Genomic DNA, 21222 nt, shown 5'->3' on the forward strand with positions numbered 1-21222 from the left:
TTTCTCTTACCTTGTGCATCTATTAACATTCTTAATGTTCCCAAGAGTTTGAACTGAACCGGGGGCATTTCAGATTTAAGGAATTTCAAAACTGCCTCCGTGACTCCAGCTGATAACATCTTTGCTTTATTTACAACTAGAGAGAGAGAGAGAGAGGGAGACTGGTTAAAATTATGTTAGCATTTTTGAGGATAATCATTCAATTTAATATAATTTTTAAGTGTCTTATTAGCTTTAAGGCTCCATGTTACATTTTTCTACTTAAAAACAATCGTATTATTTTTCTATTAATTTTAAGAATGGGATTGGGAATGGGAGGTCTGGGGGATAAATACCCTCTCTGTCTATAGAAGCACAACATACAAAATCACATATACTGGCTTTTAAAATCTAATTAAAAAAACTAATAATTTGTAAAGGAAATCTGACAATGTTGCCTTCATATTTACAAAAAGCATGATTTCTCAACTTTAATAAATGTCTCTTTTTACCTCTATCCTTGATCCAAGTGTGTTAATATAAATATTACAGACATTAATAAGCAATCTTAATCTGCTACATGAAACAAATTTATTTTATATAGATTGCATTTTCATATGTTACACTATTTTTACCTAACCAGAAATTTATCATTAGAAAGTAGAAAAACAGGATAGTTTTAACTATATCCTGTATTATTTCCCATGATAATGTTATTTTGAAAGACTAGTAATCCAAAAAGGCACATTAAGGCTAGTTAAAAAAAACTGTATGTCCATACCCACTGCTATATTTAAAATGGATAACCAACAAGGACCTACTGTATAGCAATGGAACTTTTCTCAGTATTATGTGGCAGCTTGGATGTGAGGGGTTTTGGGAGAGAATGGATACATGTATATGTACGGCTGAGTCCCTTTCCTATTCACCTGAAACTAGCACAACACTGCTAATTGGCTACAGCCCAATACAAAAAGTTCAAAAGGAAAAAAACTTCATGTCTGCTTGTAGGGAAAAAAATTCTTAAAAGTCATCTTTAGGGGATTCTATGAATTGATATTATCTTACCTCAACTGAAGATACTTTAAAAATCTTAACTATTACAGTATGATGAAAATCTGGGAGTTCACAAAACGTAATAGAATATTTGAATAATCTGAAAAAGGAAGATTGTGCTCGTACAGTCTCAGAAAACGTCTTTAACATATAATCTCCATTTATTAGTAAGAAAAATGTAAGCAATCTGAAGACTATGGCTTTCCTTTTCTTGGTCAGGGTAGGTCCACAAATCACATAAAGTAAATATCCTTCCAAAAGAGTAGACTTTCTCTCTTACACAGCTGGCTCCCGTTCTTGAGGCTTACCCGGGATGGCTAGGTTTCTGAGGGCACTCAGTGCTGCATGCTGAACCGTTACGTTGCCATCTTCTACATGTCTGTCCAATAAATCCATAAGTGTTTCTACAATGCCATTGTCTACCATGTGGATACAATTTCCATCTAAGTAACAACAGAAAACATTTTTCCCCTCTTTACAAATATGTATAAATATTTTGTAATACTCATGCCAGCCCATTATCTACATTAAGGAAAATGGAGCTATAGAAAAATAAAATGAATTCCATCTCTTTCTCACATCGGATTTACGAGATTTTTGTTTGTTTACTGAGTGAGAAGTCTGATTATAAGATTCTTAAAATAGATAAAATTTTTAAAATTGGCCCAAAAAATCTCTAGCTGAGATCCTGACAGTATGTCAGAAGATGAGGAAGTAGAAACCACGTGCTTAATGTGTCCTCCGATTGTTTCCATTTATAATGAGTTATGCCAGTGTTCTGCCAATGTTACAGTAATAGTACTCTACATTTTGTTATCATGGTTGATATTTATTTTTTAAAGCAGAATTTCTGAAACATTTATAAAACAGAATATTATAATGAATTACTATTTAACACCCATTTAGCTTCATGAATTATCAATATTTTGCAAGTCTTATTTTCATCATTAAGGAGCTAATGATGGTCCCCAAAAAGACAGAAGGAAAAATGGAATAAGTCATTATTAAAACATGCTATAACAAGAGTTAATACTCAAATAAAATCAAATTAAAAACAAAAGTAACTCATATTTCCTAGACATAAATATAGAATAATATACTTCCTAGTATAAGTTTCTAGAATGAACAGCAGAAGTATCAGACTTCAGAAATATACATGAAGTCTGGTGCCTCTGAAGTATTATTTAATATTCCAGCCTAAGTAGATCACCCACACTTAAGTTCTGTAGACATAAGAGTATAAATTGAGGCACAATAATGAATACTCAGGTTATTAAAACCAAGATAAAATCTAAATCCAAAGAGCATATCCTTCTAGATCAGAAGTATATTAGCATGGGACTAAAGTTTATTCATCTCTGAAGTGTAGAGTATTCAAAAAGAAGAACTTCAAAGTCACTGTTCATTATCTTTAAACTATTAGCTCTTAGTTGAAGTGCATAAAACATGTAATTTGTTGGGCAAGTCACTATTAGTATTTCAGATTTCTGAAAAATTAAGGTAGTAGTACACACAGATACTGCATATGCTTCTGAACAGTTCTAGGTTTAGTACATGTTATGGTAAAGCAGAATTCTAAAATATAGAAAGCCTGATTTACTAAGAATGAACTAATATGCTTACCATTTCTGGCAAAATTTGCAATTGCCAATGCTCCAGCAAGCTGTAGCTGGTGGTTATTTGATGGAATCCAAGACAGTACCCTTTGAAACACATTACCTTTTCCTCCTTCAAATAATTTCTGCATGGATTCATCTAGAGATAAATGAAATAGATATGAGGGAAATACTTAGGAGTGACATATCCATATTCTTAACTGAATACCCAACTGGGAAATCATATACTTCACAGTCCACAATTCATAAAGGATGAAGTAATGGCTCTTTTTATAATAAACTTTTAGTAGAGACTGGACAAAAGGGTTTAGAATTTTTCTATTCTAAATCCCAAGTAGCCATCTAGCTTTTAGATCTTTGGCATCATAGCTGTCTCTTCTAAATGACAGCTCTTTAAATACTGTGTAGGACAGTAAAGACTCCTCCTGTCCAGGTTCATTATCTCTAGTTCTCTTTATGATGTGTTTCAAAATCATCACATCAACAAGATTAAATGTGACAGGAAAATGAGAGAAAATGCCTAATGAAGTATTTATAAAAGAGACAATAAATTAAAAAAAAATCTGACAATCATGTTCTTTTATTGGCATAAATTACAACTCACCTCCAAGAAGTAATAAAACCATTAGATCCGAAGCAGTTTTGAGCTCAGCAATGTCCTCCTCTTTGTCACTATCCACTTTCTGCTGAACAATCTCCAGTAGACATTCTACCAGGCCTGATTCAACAAGCTGTAGTTTAATAGCATCTAAAGAATAATGTGAACAAAATAACCAAAATTTAAGATGAACTAGTTCTGGTGTAAGTAATTTATTGTTAAGAATTATAAGACACCAAGAAAGTACATGATTTAGATAATGCTCCTTTGAAGATTTGAGTTTCAAAAGGAAGTATCAGACAGTGCAGCTTAAATACACAGGGCTTTATTTCATTTTTCCATTTGCTATTATGTCACTTTTCACAATGTCTGGCAGCACCTAAACAAATTGATTCTCAGCTCTGAAGGCAAGTAATATCTACTGTTATTCTAGAGATTATACTCACATTTAAAAGGCAACACTATAAAATATCCCACACTGTTTTATAAAACACACACAGATGATATATCAGTCAAAATATATCCACTAATGGAGTTTGAATACCAAGATATTGAAAGAGGTATTGAAAAGAGGTATTAGTAAATTTCAAAGTATATCAGAAGGTATGTATATTTGGATTCATATTTATACATTGTTATTTTTCTAGGGCAGTTAATTTATAACTTTCTGAACTTGAAAAGTCATGTTTTAGAAAAGGGCTTCAGGTCTTCATTAATTTGATGCTTTCTCAAGTGATGGGAACGTAGTTCATTATATTATATTTGCTCTACATTTGAATAGGTTCTTAAATTTTCATAATAAAAGGGAAAGAAAAAATAACTTTGAAATTTTTTGATGGATAACTAACAAACTAAGGAATTTTAGACAGATTTTACATCCCAATTGTATTTTAAAATACTATTTTCATAGCAAACTATATTTGTCTATTGAATCAATAGTTTACACTCCTAATATCTTAAATATTCTTTCATTATAGAACATATTTCACTGAAGATTTTATATTCACGTTCATATCTGTCTCCCCCAATTCAGCAGATAGTGTATATACTTCATTCATCCTTGTGTTTTAACCTAAATTGGTCTACTTAAATATTTTGGGTATATTTGATACTACTTAAGATAAATGTTGATCAAGTGAACTTAGAAATGCATTAGCTACACAGATATTTTCAAACTTAATTTTATTGTTTAGTCGGATTTTATTTTAGCCTTCAGTTTCCCTAAGCTGTATATGCATGTATCTACAGCAAGGACAGTGTAAGCTTGTTATTTGGGAGAAACAGGCCATTTTTCTTTTTTCCAAACTTAAGATTTTCTCTTTCAGACCATTTTAATGTGTAAAAATTTGGCCTTTTTTCCCTATCACTAGGACCACTGATCTTCTTTGGCATATTATTTCAGAATATACAGAATATTCAACCTGGAATATTTTTTTATAAGGTATACTTGCACTGTGCCATGCTGAATGTAGGGCGTTTCCTTGGTTACAGAATGATAGAACTAGAAATATGTGGTGACTAGAATTGAAAGCCATGATGAAAAAGCCTTAAAAAATACAAAAAACCTTGAATTACAGAAATCCCAGTTTAAATGTTGGAATCACTCTCCTTTGCATACAAGGAAACCAAGGATGATATGCTAAGGATAGTCCAGACACAAATTTTCAAAGTTATCATTCAGTCCACTTCACAGTTATAAAACACAACAAGTGAAGATAGTGGAGAACAAAACAAATAAATAAAAACAGTTATTATGAAAGACTGCAAGGAAGGTTACAGGTCATTCTCTGGCATAAAACTACCTGAAGGTCACATTGAAAATTTCCTATTTGGCCAAACCACCAAATGAGATGAAAAATAAATTCCTCCATAAGATCTAAGGCATGCAGAAAATATGACATGTGCTAAGGTTAAACTGAGATCTTTCTTCTCAAAGTTTAACTGTAATCACACATATATATGGGACGCTTAAAATGCCTTATTAAAAAGGATGAACAAGGCATTCTGCCAAAGAAGAAAGCCTAGCACACTTTTATCAGTACCATTCTGCCCAAGGACATCTACTTATATCACTACTATTTATGTATCATGTTTTATATATATATATGTATATGTATGTGTATGTGTATATCTGTATGACTGTGTATTTAAAAATCTTTTCTAAGTGGTGGAAAAATCCCACAAATTCAACAAAGTGCATAAATATATGTTATGCTTAAGTGTGAAAGTTGCTCAGTTGTGTCTGACTCTTTGCGACCCCATGGACTATACATACAGTCCACAGAATTCTCCAGGCCAGAATACTGGAGTGGGTAGCCTTTCCCTTCTCCAGGGGATCTTCCCAACCCAGGGATCAAACCTAGGTCTCCCACATTGCAGGTGGATTCTTTACCAGCTGAGCCACAAGGGAAGCCCAAGAATACTGGAGTGGGTAGCCTAACCCTTCTCCAGCAGATCTTTCTGACCCAGGAATTGAACCGGGGTCTCCTGCATTGCAGGCAGATTCTTTACCAACTGAGCTATCAGGGAAGTCCTTACGTTATACTTAATCAACTATTATTATTAAATACATTAAATAACCACAGAACTATCACCTAAATCAAGAAATCCATCACTAAAAACCCGAGAAACCCCTGTGTGACTTTTTCCTGTCACATATGTCCCTTTCAAATCACTACCCTGATTTTTTTTACCCTGATTTTTAAAGGTAATCGTATCCATATATATCCATACTTTTACAGTTTCACCAAATAATCATCCCTAAAAAACTATAGCTTAATTTCAGCTTTTTTTGAAACTTCATGTAAATGGAATCATGTATTTTTCAGTGCTGGCTTTTTCTTTTTAATATGTTTATAGGACTCATCTACACTATTGCTTATGGCTGTCTTCATTCCTTTCCATAACTGTATTTTTCCATAATATGGATATACCATGTTAATCTACTGTTAATGGAGACAAGTTGTTTAAATATTTCATTATTATAAACAATGCTGTTATGAACATTCCTGGAATGGCTCCTGGTGTACATGAACATGTTTCTGGGTATACACCTAACAGCAGAATTTTTGGATCACTGGGAACACGTACCTCTAACTCAGTAGAGACTGTTCTCCAAATTATACCAATTTAGTACTCTTGCCTGGAAAATCACATGGATGGAGGAGCCTGGTAGGCTGCAGTCCATGGGGCTGCGAAGAGTCGGACATGACTGAGCGACTTCACTTTCACTTTTCCCTCTTATGCACTGGAGAAGGAAATGGCAACCCACTTCAGTGTTCTTGCCTGGAGAATCCCAGGGATGGGGTTGCACAGAGTCGGACATGACTGAAGTTAACTTAGCAGCAATAGCAGTATAGTCCCATCAGCATTTAATGAGTTTCCACTGTTCCACACCTTCATCAACACTTGATATTATCATTTTTTCCAGTGAATACATAGTGGTATTTTATTGTGGTTTTATTTTGCAGTCCCTAATTTTTAATGAGTTGAGCATATTTTTATGTGTTCATTAGCTACTTGGATTTTATCTTTTGTCAAAGGCCTTCTCAAATCATTTGCACGTGTTCACCACTGAATTTTCTACATTTCTCTTAATGATTTGGGGGTGTTTTTCTACATGGTGTACACATCAGCCCTCTGCTGGTGACACGTGTTGTAAATATCATCTCATCTACAGTCATGCTTTTCTCAAATTTTTATTTTTAAAATAACCAAATTTATCATTTTTTCCTTTCAGTTAAGCTTTTTGTGACATAAAATTTTCTGTATGCAAGCCTGTGATGCTATTCTCCTATCTCATGTTTTAAGATAAACTTTCTTATTTCAACTTTTACATTCAATAATGTATCTGAAATGAAAATTTTAAAATAGTAAAAAGTGGGACTGTATGTGTGTCTCCAATTGTATTTTCTACATTTCTAGCACCATTTATTTAACAAACCGTCCTTTCCATATAGCTCCATAGTGGCACCTTTTTTTCTTAGTAAAATAAACATCTACTAATGCATCTATTTGTTTCTGGGTTATCCTGTTCCACTAGTTTTCCTGTCCATCTTTGAACCAATACTACATTGTCTTTTAAATATAATAAGAGTTTTATCAGAATAAAACTTTATTATTGTTATGAAGTAAAACCAGTTCTGCTCCCTTGTTCTCTTTCACATTATCTTGACTATTCTTGGTCTTTGGGATTTTGATGAGAACTGCAGTTAAGTCTTCAGATCAGTATGGGGCAATATAACATCATTACAGAATACATATAGCTTTCTGTTTATTTAGATCTTAGTTTCTCTTGATGATTTTCTACAGTTTTCTGCCAGAGATCTTAGACATCTTTTATTAATCTATTCTTAAGTACTTCTTTTTTTTTTTTTTTAAAGCCACTCAGCTTGCAGGATCTTAGCTCCCAGACCAGGGATCAAATTCGGGGCCCCCAGCAGTGAGAGCAGAGTCCTCCGGACCACTGGACTACCAAGGAATTCCCTTAAATATTTTGTTTTTATACTATAGCAAACAACGTATTTTTAAAATGTATTTTCTGTTTTGGCTGGTATGTAAAAATACAATGCTTTGGGTTTTCAGATATATTTCTTTCTTTTGGCTAGCAACCCAAACTTTAATTTTCAAGATTAATCTATTCTTTTGTATTCAGGATGTAATCATATCATCTATGAAACATGATAGCTTATTTCCTTCCAATATCTTTTCTTTCTTTTTTACTCTATAGCACTGGATAGTTCCTAAAATACAATAAGAAATAAAAATGGGGATGATCCTTCTCATTCCCAATCTTAAAAGGAAATGCTTTTTGTTTTACCACTGGGTGTGATGTTTTCTACAGAATTTGGGTTATATATTCTCTTCACTCTCTTCTAGTAATGATTTGTGAAGTTTTTAAAAACCATATATGGATGCTTAATCTTATGAAATGTTTTTTCTGGATGATAAGATCATACAATTGCACTCATCTCACACGCTAGCAGAGTAATGCTCAAAATGCAAGCTTCAAAATCCAAGCCAGGCTTCAACAAAACGTGAACTGTGAACTTTCAGATGTTCAAGCTGGTTTTAGAAAACGCAGAGGAACCAGAGATCAAATTGCCAACATCTGCTGGATCATCAAAAAAGCAAGAGAGTTCAAGAAAACATCTATTCCTGCTTTATTGACTATGCCAAAGCCTTTGACTGTGTGGATCACAATAAACTGTGGAAAATTATTCAAGAGATGGGAATACCAGACCACCTGATCTGCCTCTTGAGAAATCTGTATGCAGGTCAGGAAGAAACAGTTAGAACTGGACATGGAACAACAGACTGGTTCCAAATAGGAAAAGGAATACATCAAGGCTGTATATTGTCACCTTGCTTATTTAACTTATATGCAGAGTAAGTACATCATGAGAAATGCTGGGCTGGATGAAGCACAAGCCGGAATCCAGATTGCCAGGAGAAATATCAATAACCTCAGATATGGAGATGACACCACCCTTATGGCAGAAAGTAAAGAAGAATTAAAGAGCCTCTTGATGAAAACGAAAGAGGAGAGTGAAAAAGTTGGCTGAAAGCTCAACATTCAGAAAACTAAGATCATGGCATCCGGTCCCATCACTTCATGGCAAATAGATGGGGAAACAGTGGCAGACTTTATTTTTGGGGGCTCCAAAATCACTGCAGATGGTGACTGCAACCATGAAATTAAAAGACACTTACTCCTTGGAAGGAAAGCTGTGACCAACCTAGATAGCATATTAAAAAGCAAAGACATTACTTTGCCAACAAAGGTCCATCTAGTCAAGGCTATGGTTTTTCCAGTGGTCATATATGGATGTGAGAGTTGGACTACAAAGAAAGCTGAGTGCCGAAGAATTGATGCTTTTGAATTGTAGTGTTGGAGAAGACTCTTAGAGTCCTTTGGACTGCAAGGAGATCCAACCAGTCCATCCTAAAGGAGATCAGTCCTGGGTGTTCATTGGGAGGACTGATGCTGAAGCTGAAACTCCAATACTTTGGCCACTTGATGTGAAGAGCTGACTTATTTGAAAAGACCCTGATGCTGGGGAAGATTGAGGTCAGGAGGAGAAGGGGATGACAGAGGATGAGATGGTTGGATGGCATCACCGACTCAATGGACATGAATTTGGGTAAACTCCGGGAGTTCGTGATGGACAGGGAGGCCTGGCGTGCTGCAGTCCATGGTGTCACAGAGTTGGACACGACTGAGCGACTGAACTGAAGATCACATGATTTTCCCCTTTATTAAGTTTTAATGTGATGAATTATACTGATTGCTATTGGAATAATAAACTACATTTCTGGAATAAATCCAATTTAGTATGATGATTAATTTTTAAATATATTATTGGAAATTTTTTGCTAAAAGTTTATGGGAATTTTGGATCTATCTTCATGGTGAGACTGGCCTTTAATTTTTTTTCTTCTATGGTCTTTGATTGTATTTTATTAGTTTCACAAAATACATTAGTGAGTATATTCACATTTCCTATTCCTTGAAAGAATTTAAGGTAAGATTACTCGACTTTTCTCTTCTTGTGTCATCCATACTTGAAAATGTATGGGCATCAAATTTTTATAACATTCTTCTAGTATCTGTAACATCTGTAGTGAGATCTATTTTCTTGATTCTGGTTATTTGTGCCTTCCCTCTTTTTTTTTTTCCCGATTAATCTTACTAGGAATTTACCAGTTCTATGACATCTTTTCAGACTCAGCATTGGCAAATATATGCTTATATTGTGTTACATATTTTCTATCTTATTAATTTCAGTTCTTTGTATTTCCTCCCTTCTACTTTTTTTGGGTTTCGTTTATGTTTTTCTTCACTAATTTCTGAGATTAAAACTGAGCTTATTGATTTTAGCCGTTTTCATGTTCCATTATATAATTTTAAAGTGAAAAAAAAATCACTTTAAGTATGGCTTTACATGCATCATAAATGAGCTAAGTGTTCTCATTTTCATTATTAGAAAAAAAAAAACCTCTAACATACTGTAAAATGGCAATTCTTTGTTAAAATTTTTTCCATGAGAAGTATACACATTTTAAATGTTTCATATGTACTTGCAAGGGGTCTGAAGCAAGCTGCAGGGTTCCAAGTATGTCCATTAAATCAATTTTCACAATCATGTTGTCCACATTTTCTATACTACTGTTTTTTAAAAGTCTATTTGTCCTATGATATTTGTGGATATTTAGTTGTCCTCATAGTTCTGAATACTTTTGCTTCTAATCTTTTGGGATAATATGTATTTTTATAGCTTCCAAGTGAACTGGATCTTTCATCATGATAAAGTCACCTTCTTTATCTCTAGCAAGTTTTTTAATAGTAATGTCTATTTTACCTGATAGTACTGATAATATGACTATCTCGGCCCTTTTCAGGTTTGAATGGTATATTTTTTCAATCTTTTAAATCTCCTCATACTTAAGAAGTATTGCTTGTTTTAGTTGGTTTTTAAAAATTCAGTTAACAGTTGGTCTTTATTTTAACTAAAGCATTTAGGCCACATACATTTAATGTAATTACCAAAATACTGTGTCATAAATCTTGTATATTTTTTTATCCCTATTTTTACCTCCTGTTCCATGTTCCCTTTGCTCCCTGTTTTTCTGTTAGTTGATGCTGTATTTAAAAAAATTCTTTCCATAAATCTTTCCATTAGTTGCATTTGGTTTTAAAAATTATTATAGTTCACTTAAAATTTGGAGTCATTAATCAGAATCTAATGGTAATTTCTTCCAGATAATATAAGTGTCTTGGAACTCTTCACTTTTATGTCCCTCCAGATTTATACACTCATTTTGTGGTTCAGTTCAGTTGCTCAGTCGTGTCTGACTCTTTGCGATCCCACGGACTACAGCACACCAGGCTTCCCTGTCCATCACCAACTCCCAGAGCTTACTCAAACTCATGTCCATCAAGTCAGTGATGCCATCCAACCATCTCATCCTTGTTGTCCCCATCTCCTCTTGCCTACTCCATTTTGTGGTATATAAAATACATATATATATATATATATATATATATACACACTTTAAATTTCACAATGAATTATTTTTATTATTTTGTATATTCAATATTCATTAGATTTACATACACATTTATTGCTTGTGTTTTTTTGCTTCTTTCTCCTCCCCTGCACCTATAACCTTTTTGGACTCAGTTTCCTTTTTGGGGGGAATCATTTTCCTTTTATCTACAAAAATCCTTTATAGTTTCCTTTTAGTGAGCGTATGTTGGTGGTGAACTTTCGCAGTTTCTAATCTGAAAACAACTTCATTTGCTTTCAGTTCTGATGGGTAGTTATGCTGGGATTAGAATTTTAAGTTGTATTTATTTTCTTTCAGCACACAGAACATGTTTGTCATCTGGTTTTCATTGCAACTGTCAAGAAGTTAGCAGTCAAACTTTTGCCTCTTTTTAGGTACTATTTTTCTCCTGGCTAATTTTAAAATTCTTTTTTTTTTTTCCCAATTTCGATATGACCTATCTAAATGTGTATTTCTTTGAATCATGTTTTTAAATTATTGGGGTTCCTGAATCCTTGATATCGTTCATAATTTTTGACAAATGCTCTGCTAAAATTTGTTCAAATTTATGCTCTCCCATCTCCCTTCTTTCTCGGACTCCAAAAAATATATATGAGTCCCTTTCCCTCTTATTTTTTTTAATGTATATTGGTCCTTTTCTTTCTCTGTATTTCATTGTGAATTTCCTTCCATTCTATCTTTCAGTTCACTGGTTCTCTAATTTAACTATATTTAATCATCTGTCAAACTCATCTATTTAGGGTCTTAATTTTTATTGTATTTCTCAATTAAGGAATTCCCAATTATTTCCTTTTCAAATCAGCTATTCTACTTTTTATAGTTTCTAGTTTAGTTGAAAATCTAAAATTTTCAAGTTTGTTTTTAACTCTTTGAACATAATAAGCATACCTGTTTTGAATCAATGTCTAATAATTCCAGTATCTGGATATTTGTTGCCTGTTCTTTGTGTTGATTCTTGCTTACAATGTCTTGTCTCCTCACATCCTCTCTGATTATGTGCTAGACACTATATTTGAAAAATTATTATGGGATGGTTTGTTTCCTCTGGTTCCCTCTTATTCTTAGAGTGTATCCCTTAAGATATTTTGCCTAACTGGTATAAAGACTACTTTACACCATTAAAGTGCTATACTTCACACTGTCCCTGACATGCCTTCTTTTAAAGGCCCTCCTCATTCCCTCTTGCCTCTTCACAACCTCCAACCTCTCACTCTAGAGCCTCATCCTCAGCGTCCACACAGTTGGTAGGCCTGGTGCTCCAACTTTTATGGCCTTTGCCCTGCAAGAGTATATAAGTGGAGTAGAGCCTCTCAGCTGCCTTTTCCAGACTGGCATAAGAATGTGTAACCTACAAAACCACCTTTCCCAAGATTTTAAAATCAAAGAAATCTGAAAAGTAGTTTTGGCCAATATATATATAGTTATGAAATATATAATGCAGCTGAAGTTAGAGATATCTGAAATAAAACTTATCACATCATTAATAAAAGAATGGAATTTGAGTTAAACAGCTGGCAATTAAATAATACCAGAAAAAAAATGGAAAAAGCCTACATGATCAAAAATCAAGAGGTGCGTTTATCTTCTCACCGTTTTCTGCCAATGGAGCAAGAACTTCAAAAACCATTTCCCTCTTATCATGCTCTATTTGCTTCTTGAAGAGCTTCACCAGCTCTTCAGCAATGTTTGTACTGGCAAACTGTTCTTTACTTGACTCTGTAAAAAATAAGAGGAAAATTTAGAGTAAGAAAACAAAATTAAGCACAGAAACTGTTTTCTATTACTTTCAAAACTTGGTCATTTTGTATCATTACTGATAAATGAAAACACTCTTCACATACAGAAAACAGTCCGTTTTTTTTTTTTTTTCTTTAATGCCTCTGTAGAGGAAAAATGTCTAAAGCTTTAAGATGTTCTGACCCAATTATATTCAAGGCTATAAAAAAAATGTTTGCTAGCATAACATATAGGTAACCATAGCAATGGTAAAATTACTGTTATAAATTCATAGTTTCAAGGCTTTTAGCCAAAGAAGAAAAATTACTCATAGCAGATTGCATTTCACATGGCTGAATTAAAGGTGACTTGTTTTTACACCATTAGAGTGGTATATTTTCACACTGTCCCTGACATGCCTTCTTTCTTGTCTCCGATCTTTCACTCTAGAGCCTCATCCTCAACATTTAAATATGCTTTAATATTTCTCACAAAAAAAGCAATATTAAAACCAAATACCTTCCCTTTGCTCCACTTTCATGAAGCTACCATCCAGTCTGTTGAATTTCACAAACAAGTTTCTTGACAGCATTGTCTACATACACTGTCTCTACTTCCTCAACTCACATGCGTACCTAAACCCACCTCAGATCAGTTTGGGTCCACCTCTACATTCTGCAGTCTCCTTTGCATGCTCCTCCTTTCCACCAGACCAGTATAAATTCTAGTTCCTTGAGACTTCATCTTCTGCTTTCTTACCTTTTTGATCCTTACTCTCACCCTAGGCAATCTAATTTTTTTCCGTAGCATAAAAATACCTCCTATATGTTGATGCTTATACAATCATACCTCTAGCCCTCTTCTTAACTCCTGGCTATTTAAATGTCCATTTGACATCTCCATTTAAATATCTATCTAGCATCCAAACACCATGCCTAAGGTAGACTTCTGATATTCTGATATGTCTGTTCTTTCTCCAAACACCATGCCTAGGGTAGACGTCTGATATTCTGATACATCTGTTCTCTCTCCAGAGTTCCATAATTTAGTGAATAAACATGCCACCTACCTGCCTTTTATACATACAGAAACCTGGGGGTCATCACTCACTTGTTCTCTCTCAGTGTATCCACAGAATAACCAAAGTCTATCAGTCTACCTCCAAAATACAACCAGAATCCAGTCTATTTCCTTTCTGATTCTCAGTCCTTTTGCTGCATCAGATATCCTATCAATTTATCTAAAGGTTCTCTCAGAGAATTGACCAATCTAGTCAAGACTGCTTGCTCTCCATGTCTGCTGGGCACACTGACATCCTGGAATTCCTTTTTCATGATCTTGATGGATATTTTCTTCTCCTTCCTGTATTAGATACTCTATTACCTATGTTCATTCACATTCAAGTTTTTAGTTTCAGTGGACGCATCCACCAGCAACTTTCTGAGAAAGGTAAACTACACTGTTTGAAGAAGATAAATATTTAGAAATTTTAACTGTCTGAAATGTTCCTTCCCACCTAGAATGTACATCTGTAATTTAAATTCCTTCCTTACCTCATTCAATTATGTCCTCATAATAGCAATTATTGTAACTTACAATTATATGCTTGTTTATAAGTTCATTTTAGAAATAAGTTTCCACATCACCTACTAAAATATAAGCTGCTTGAGAGCATGACCACCACAAACACAGTATACAGTATGGTGCCTAGTACAGAGCAAGTGTTCAAAAGAAATTTGTTGATTTTTTTAATGTGTGACTGAAAAAACAAGTAAACAAATGCAAGAGTTACATTCTATTCTCTAGTTTCTGGTAAATCTCTTCCAATATCAAATAAAAAATATTAAAAATTCAACTTTAAAAGAAAATGGAGAAACAAATATTTATATTTGTTTAAAACAGTTTTGATTTACTCTACTGTTACCCTGCTTTTGGCACATGTACCAGACCTATCCCAAAATGATGTGAATCCAGCCCAAGACTTCTAAGTAAGATTCATTAGTGCTACAAAAAAAGAGCAAAGGGTGGAGTGTCTTTTCTAATAAGCTACCTAAACTCTCAGCAATCAAATTTTACAAATATCACACCTTACCCAAAAAGTTAGTTTGATTTAAACAGGAATGATTTAATTCCTCAACATTTGTGGTTGCTCTTCTGTTTCACACAATTCTTCAAATAAATGAAACAAAATCATAGATGAACTAGACATGATTTATCTAGTTATGTACTCTTAACTCTTTTTAAAATAGTTGAAGCACTTTTTTCCAACCCATATTTTATTCTTCCACTTATTAAACTGAAACAAAATCACTGTTGTCAAGTAATTCAGTCCATTTGCCAGTACAAGGGAACAATGCACCATGATTAATATAGGAATTCATGAAGAAAACCTGATCATATCCCGTAGGTGGATACAGAGAAAAGACAGCATGAACCGTGATTTGGACATTATATTTGATTTAAATGCCACAGATCCTTAAGACTTTCAGCAAGAAGGATTTTTTCCTAAGGGTTTATTATTAAAGTTCTTTTTTTTTTTTAATGTGGACCATTTTTTAAAAAGTCTTTACTGAATTTGTTACACTAATGCTCCTGTTTTAAATGTTTTGGTTTTTTTGGCTGTGAGGCATGTGGGGTCTCAGCTCCCCAGCCAGGAACTGAACCTGCACCCTCTGCATCAGAAGGTGAAGTCTTAACTATTGGACAGCCAGGGAAGTCCCCCGTTAAGGGCTGATTTTTTAACAAAATTATATATGAGTTTAAAGAGTTAGTTCTAATACTTATATTACCAGCAGAATCCAGTCCCCCTTTCCCATTTCTTCTTCAAAAACAAGCACATAAAGCTCTTTTAGCTAATTCACTGATATTTACCTCCAAAAACATTTTATATTGACAATTTTTGCTTTTTTAGTTTTAGGTATTTTTGATTGACCTTCCACTATGAAAGATGAAGCACTAGCTTTCTCCTTTTCCTGTCTCCACAATAACCTACATCTTTACAGTGCAATTATACTGTAATTTTGGCTTGAAGTAATTAGTGTTTCAATAACACACTGTGTCATGTGGCCTGGAGTTACTTTTATTTCCTTGGAATTACTTTTTTTTTTTCTCATTTATTTAGCTTTCAATGTACTTATTAATTCAACTCCAAACTCTCCATCAGTTGTCTGATTTTTTCTTAATAAGCACGTTCTCTTTAGGTGCTCAATTAATTTCATCTCGTGTAAGAGTTTCCCCAGTCTGGACTGGTTGCTCTTTGAAAACAGGACATTTGGGGCTGTCATGTCACTATCCTACTAGAAACTCCTATTTTCCTGTTGAATCTCTTGTCTCCTGATTCCTGTGTAATCTTATTATTTATATCCCTTGTTTCATTGGAACACATCTTCCAGAGGCTTCCAGGAAAGATATAAAGGATACCGATTTTCTGAGACATTCATGTTTAACACTGCCCCTATTGTTACCTCACACTTGACTGATGATCTGCATATAGAATTCTATACTGGAAGTGATTTTTCCTCAAATTTTTGAAGGCAACAACATTCCATTTTCTTTTGGTTACCACTTTTCTTTTGATACTTCTGATGTCTACTGATTCACAATCTTTTCTATGTAACTTTCTTCCTTCCTCTCTCTCTCTGGAATTCTATGAAATGTTCCCTTTGTCCCCATTATTCTAAAATTTCACATTGATGTGCTGTGGTCTGGGGGCCTAATTTCATCCACTAGGCTGTCATTTGATAAGATTCTTCCAATCTGGAGAAATATATATTTTAGTTCTGTGACACTTGGGTTTATTCAGCAATTCTTTCCTATTTATCTCTTCCTAGAACTCTTGGACTGATCCTCTATCTACATACTCTCTTCTATTTTCCATACCCTTGCTTTTTGCTTTACTTCTGTAAATATATCTCTGTACATTTTACTGTCTTTCATTTTGGCTGTTTTAGCTTTCTCGCTGTGTTCCTTTTTCTTTAAAAATAGCATCCTGTTATAGTTTCATGCTTACAGTATTTTTCTACTTGAATATATTAGAGTTCCCCCCTCCCCCCTGCATAGTTTCTATTTCCTCCAAGTTACTTTTGTAAAATTTCATTATTTCACATGTTCAGGCTGTCCTTACTTTTCTAGTTGTCTGCCACTGATTAAGAACTGGGATTTAAAAACTGATTAGGATCTATGAGTGGCCTTGTAAGATTCCCTGTAGATCTGAAAGCTCTGTGTAGAAGAATTCCAACGTAAGGATCTTTAAGTCCATATTCTAGAGAACAAATGGGATAATTCAGCATACCTACTTTCACTATTTTCAGAATGGTACTCTGGTACCTCTTATTAATCTGCTGTCCCCAGCCTACCCTCTACTCTGAGTCTCTCTACAGAGTAAACACAGTCTTCTGCTTAGATGGGAAGGCCAGTTACCAGAGTGGGAAGGGAAAGAAACTCTTGATGCCACTGAACCCTGAACCTTTTGAAGACACCAAAGAACAAATTGGTTAGTGCTTGGCTTTCCAATTAAGGATTCAAATGTCAAAATTTTGCTAAGTGAGTTATTGCTCCTTTTCTTTCCATGTTCTAAAAAATTTTTATATTATCCCTTTTGTTTGTTTTCCCTCCCCTTTCCTTGATGGTTTTGTATTTTAAAAAAAAAAAATCTCTTTACTGTAGTTTTAGTTGGTTTCCAGAAGGGAGTAAAAGTGAAGATTTTCATTCTAACATTTCTATCCGCCCCCCAAAATACTAATATTTTAAGCAGACAAGTTTATTTATAAAAGACTGTAAAGCCAAACAAAAAGGGGGAAAATCTCATTCTGCTTAATCTATAATGTTTATAAGCATGCAAACTTTAAAACTGGATTCATCCTATAATTGTGAATATAGAATAATAATGTGTGCACATAAACTAGGAATCAAAGACAATAAGAAGGGCTGCACATTCCTTTTCTGCCCCCAAATCTGAACTAGACTGCATTCATTTATTTTCTATTTTAAGCTATATCTTTAGTGAGCAAAAACACATAAATTTCTTAGCTCCAATTGTAAACAGTATAATCCTAAAATGTAATTGGATCTACACTTTAACACTGAAACAATGTATCTATGATGCTTCAAAAAAATAAACTAAAAGAATCTAAATGGATTTCCAGGTTAACATCTAAAGAAAAATGTATTATAAGTATATTAATCAGTTATGAATAATTACATTTTGGTTTATGCCTAGGACTTACCAAGTTCTGCTAAGTTGCCGAAGGCAACAAGACACATTTCTGTAAGAGCTGCGTTTTGGCAGTGGATGCCCAGTAACTTAACTAAGGTAGGAATAACACCCATGTTGATAAGCTGAGCTTGAAGGGAATCTGTTAAAAAACAAACAAACAAACAAGAAAAAAAAAAACACAAAAAAAGTATTTACGTATTAAACGGACATTAGTAAGAAGAAAACACCTTTTATACTCTCTACTGCAAACACAATACTACTTCATATTATTTCAATTATGGTAAAGCAAGGTTAAGTCCACTCGTAAGTCTTGAAAATGTTTAAGACATTAGTTCAAAGGAACTGAATTTTGAAACTTTTCAATGAAATTTTCAAAGAAATTTAGAAATGACAATAATTCAAGTAATATGTCAAATCACCAGTTTTTTTTTAATGTCTTATACCTTTACTAAGTAGGTTTTAAAATGCATAAACAATTAAACATTACCATTGGTTTTTAAGTTAAAAGGTTAGACAAAGTAACATTTGCATAACAGGAAGACACAGAGTATATGCAAAGCATAAGAAAAAAAGCAACTTTAATAAAGACTAAGAAGATAAAAGTCTTAGAACCCCTTAAGACAGCTGCTTCATAATAAAGAATGAAAAATATATAACACACTCAAATAATTTATTTGCAGCAGAGTGTTCTTTGATGACTGTTAGGAAGGAAAGTTTTAACAAGGAAAAAAATCTGGTTACTTAAAATATTTCTCTTTTCAAAGTTTTATTTAATAATAGTGACAATCATCTTAGGAAAGAAAGGAAGATTTGGCTTGAGAGGTAAAGAGGTCAATATGGCTTTGTTATTGCTTGCCTTCATTTTCTAAGAAGCTAATTGATTTTAAAGTACTTATGCCCGGGATTTTCACAACGGCTCTTCATGAACAATGATAATAGAATACCTGTAGCAAAGCTGAAGGTAAGTAAACCAAAATGAAAACCAAAAGTACTGCCTCTGAGAATAAGATAAGAAGAAAGACACTCCTATGCCTATGCAAAACACTATCACTACTAATAACTGGTTCATCTAAAGATAGAGGAAAGCTTTCAAAAATTATTTCTTTTCCTTTTAAAAATTATATGCCACTTTCAAGTTAATAATTTTCTCCAAATTTTTTTTATGTATGTTTATCTAAAGATAAAAATCTGTTTCTTATAAAACACATTTTCCTCATAGCATCCTTTGATGGAGTTTGTGTACTAATCTCTTTACCACTCTTCAGAGTTCTTAAACTTCCCTGGTGGCTCAGTGGTAAAGAATCTGCCTGCCAATGCAGAAGATGTGGGTTGGATCCCTGGATTGGGAAGATCCCCTGGAGAAGAAAATGGCAGCCCACTCCAGCATTCTTGCCTGGGGAATCCCTTTGGCAGAGCAGCCTTGAGGGCTACAGACCAAGGAGTTGCAAAGAGTCAGACATGACTAAACCATAACAACAACATAGTTCTTAACCTATAGATAAGGAGATGGCTGGGTGATTATCAGAAAGAAAAGGTAAGGTTGAGCTGTCTCACATGCCAATTGATTACTTGCCTAGAGGTCTGTGTAGTTAATTTTTCCTGCTTTTAGAGTCAAATATGAAGGGATAGCCAACAGAAGCTTGTCAGCCCTGAAAACTGATGGTAATTGTGGATATTATCTGGCTCAGTTGGGGGGGTCATCTATACTAGAAAGAGACTTATTACCAAAATAAGAATAGAAAACAAATCCTGAGACAAATGACGTTTATATTGAGAGTTCAAATAGTCTAAAACAATTTCAAATTTTGCAGTGGAATTATGAAGTCTGTTCTAAAAGGACATATATATAAAAGAATGTATTCAATTAAATGATTCATTTTTATGTTTCTGATGCTAATTATTTTTTCTAACTATATAATTCAGTAATTAATGGCTCACAACACTTACATTATCTTACAGGCAAATCACCTATTATACCTATAGTATTACACCTATTATAGTATTTATTTGTATTTTGGTTATAGTATTTATAAAGATCATGCACCAAGAAGCTTTCCAAGTTAGAAATTATTTTGGTTACTTACCAGTTGATAGAGTGCCTTATAATTGGATCACCTCTGCAGATCCTTGTTCTTTAGCAATATTTTTATTTATTTATTCGTTTTGACTACCTCTTCAAATACTGCAGAGCTGCTGAATCATTAAATCTCAGGTATGTAAGCGTGAGCACTAGCGCATGCATTGAGTGAGTCAAACTCCACTATATGTCTGCATATATGTAAGCATCACACACCCCCTCAGTACTGTTGGTACAAACTGAAAATCCAACAGTCCAGGGACATTAGAGGAATAACAAAATATAGGAAGGAGATAACAGGAGAATGCCACTTAAATAATGCTCATGTTTTCTGAACTTGGCATCTCTACCACTTTCTTTGACCACTTTTACAACATTATGGATTTTGGTTCCAGGGATAAGAGGGCCCAAAAAAAAAAAGAAACATTACAGAGTTTCATACAATCTGTGGCATACAAACTGAAGCAGCGATATTTGAAATTGTGGTAGATAAGCAGAAAAAGTAGCACAGTCCAATGGCATATGGTATAAATTGCCATAATTCATGAAAATCACATTGCTTCATGAAAATGTGTTTTCAAGCTACCCAGGAGCCAAATTAATTTGGTATTCACATACAACACACATACCACACACAAGTAAAGATAAAAAATATATAGTCATCCAATAGACAGGCCTCATTTTAGACCACTTGGGTGCCCATCTTTTATATCCATTTCTATGAAGGTAACTAAAACAAAAGTTACACTCAAATAATTCTAAAATCTGTTTATGCCAATTGCAGCCAAGTCATTCTCCTTTGTTAATGGAGGCCCAGAAGAGGGAAATATCTTTACTTAAACAGGCTGATACAAATTTTCATCTCAAGATAGGCAGGCATCCTAGAACACAGTTC

At 33.9% G+C, this 21222-nt stretch overlaps 1 protein-coding gene across 5 annotated transcripts in view; it reads right to left on the reverse strand.

Annotated features, from left to right (window-relative positions):
* RAP1GDS1 (Rap1 GTPase-GDP dissociation stimulator 1) overlaps positions 1–21222 on the reverse strand; it is a 155678-nt gene that overhangs the window by 15800 nt on the left and 118656 nt on the right. For all 5 annotated transcript variants that reach the window (XM_061164365.1, XM_061164366.1, XM_061164367.1 and 2 more), the window contains 6 exons: positions 18261–18389; positions 12910–13035; positions 3256–3399; positions 2659–2790; positions 1344–1478; positions 11–136 (listed from right to left, as the gene is read on the reverse strand). In XM_061164365.1, coding sequence (XP_061020348.1) covers positions 11–136; positions 1344–1478; positions 2659–2790; positions 3256–3399; positions 12910–13035; positions 18261–18389 — 792 coding nt within the window. The remainder of the gene's footprint in view (positions 1–10; positions 137–1343; positions 1479–2658; positions 2791–3255; positions 3400–12909; positions 13036–18260; positions 18390–21222) is intronic.

The sequence above is a fragment of the Dama dama genome, chromosome 17 (genome assembly GCF_033118175.1).
Source record: "Dama dama isolate Ldn47 chromosome 17, ASM3311817v1, whole genome shotgun sequence".
Classification (NCBI taxonomy): Eukaryota; Metazoa; Chordata; class Mammalia; order Artiodactyla; family Cervidae; genus Dama; species Dama dama.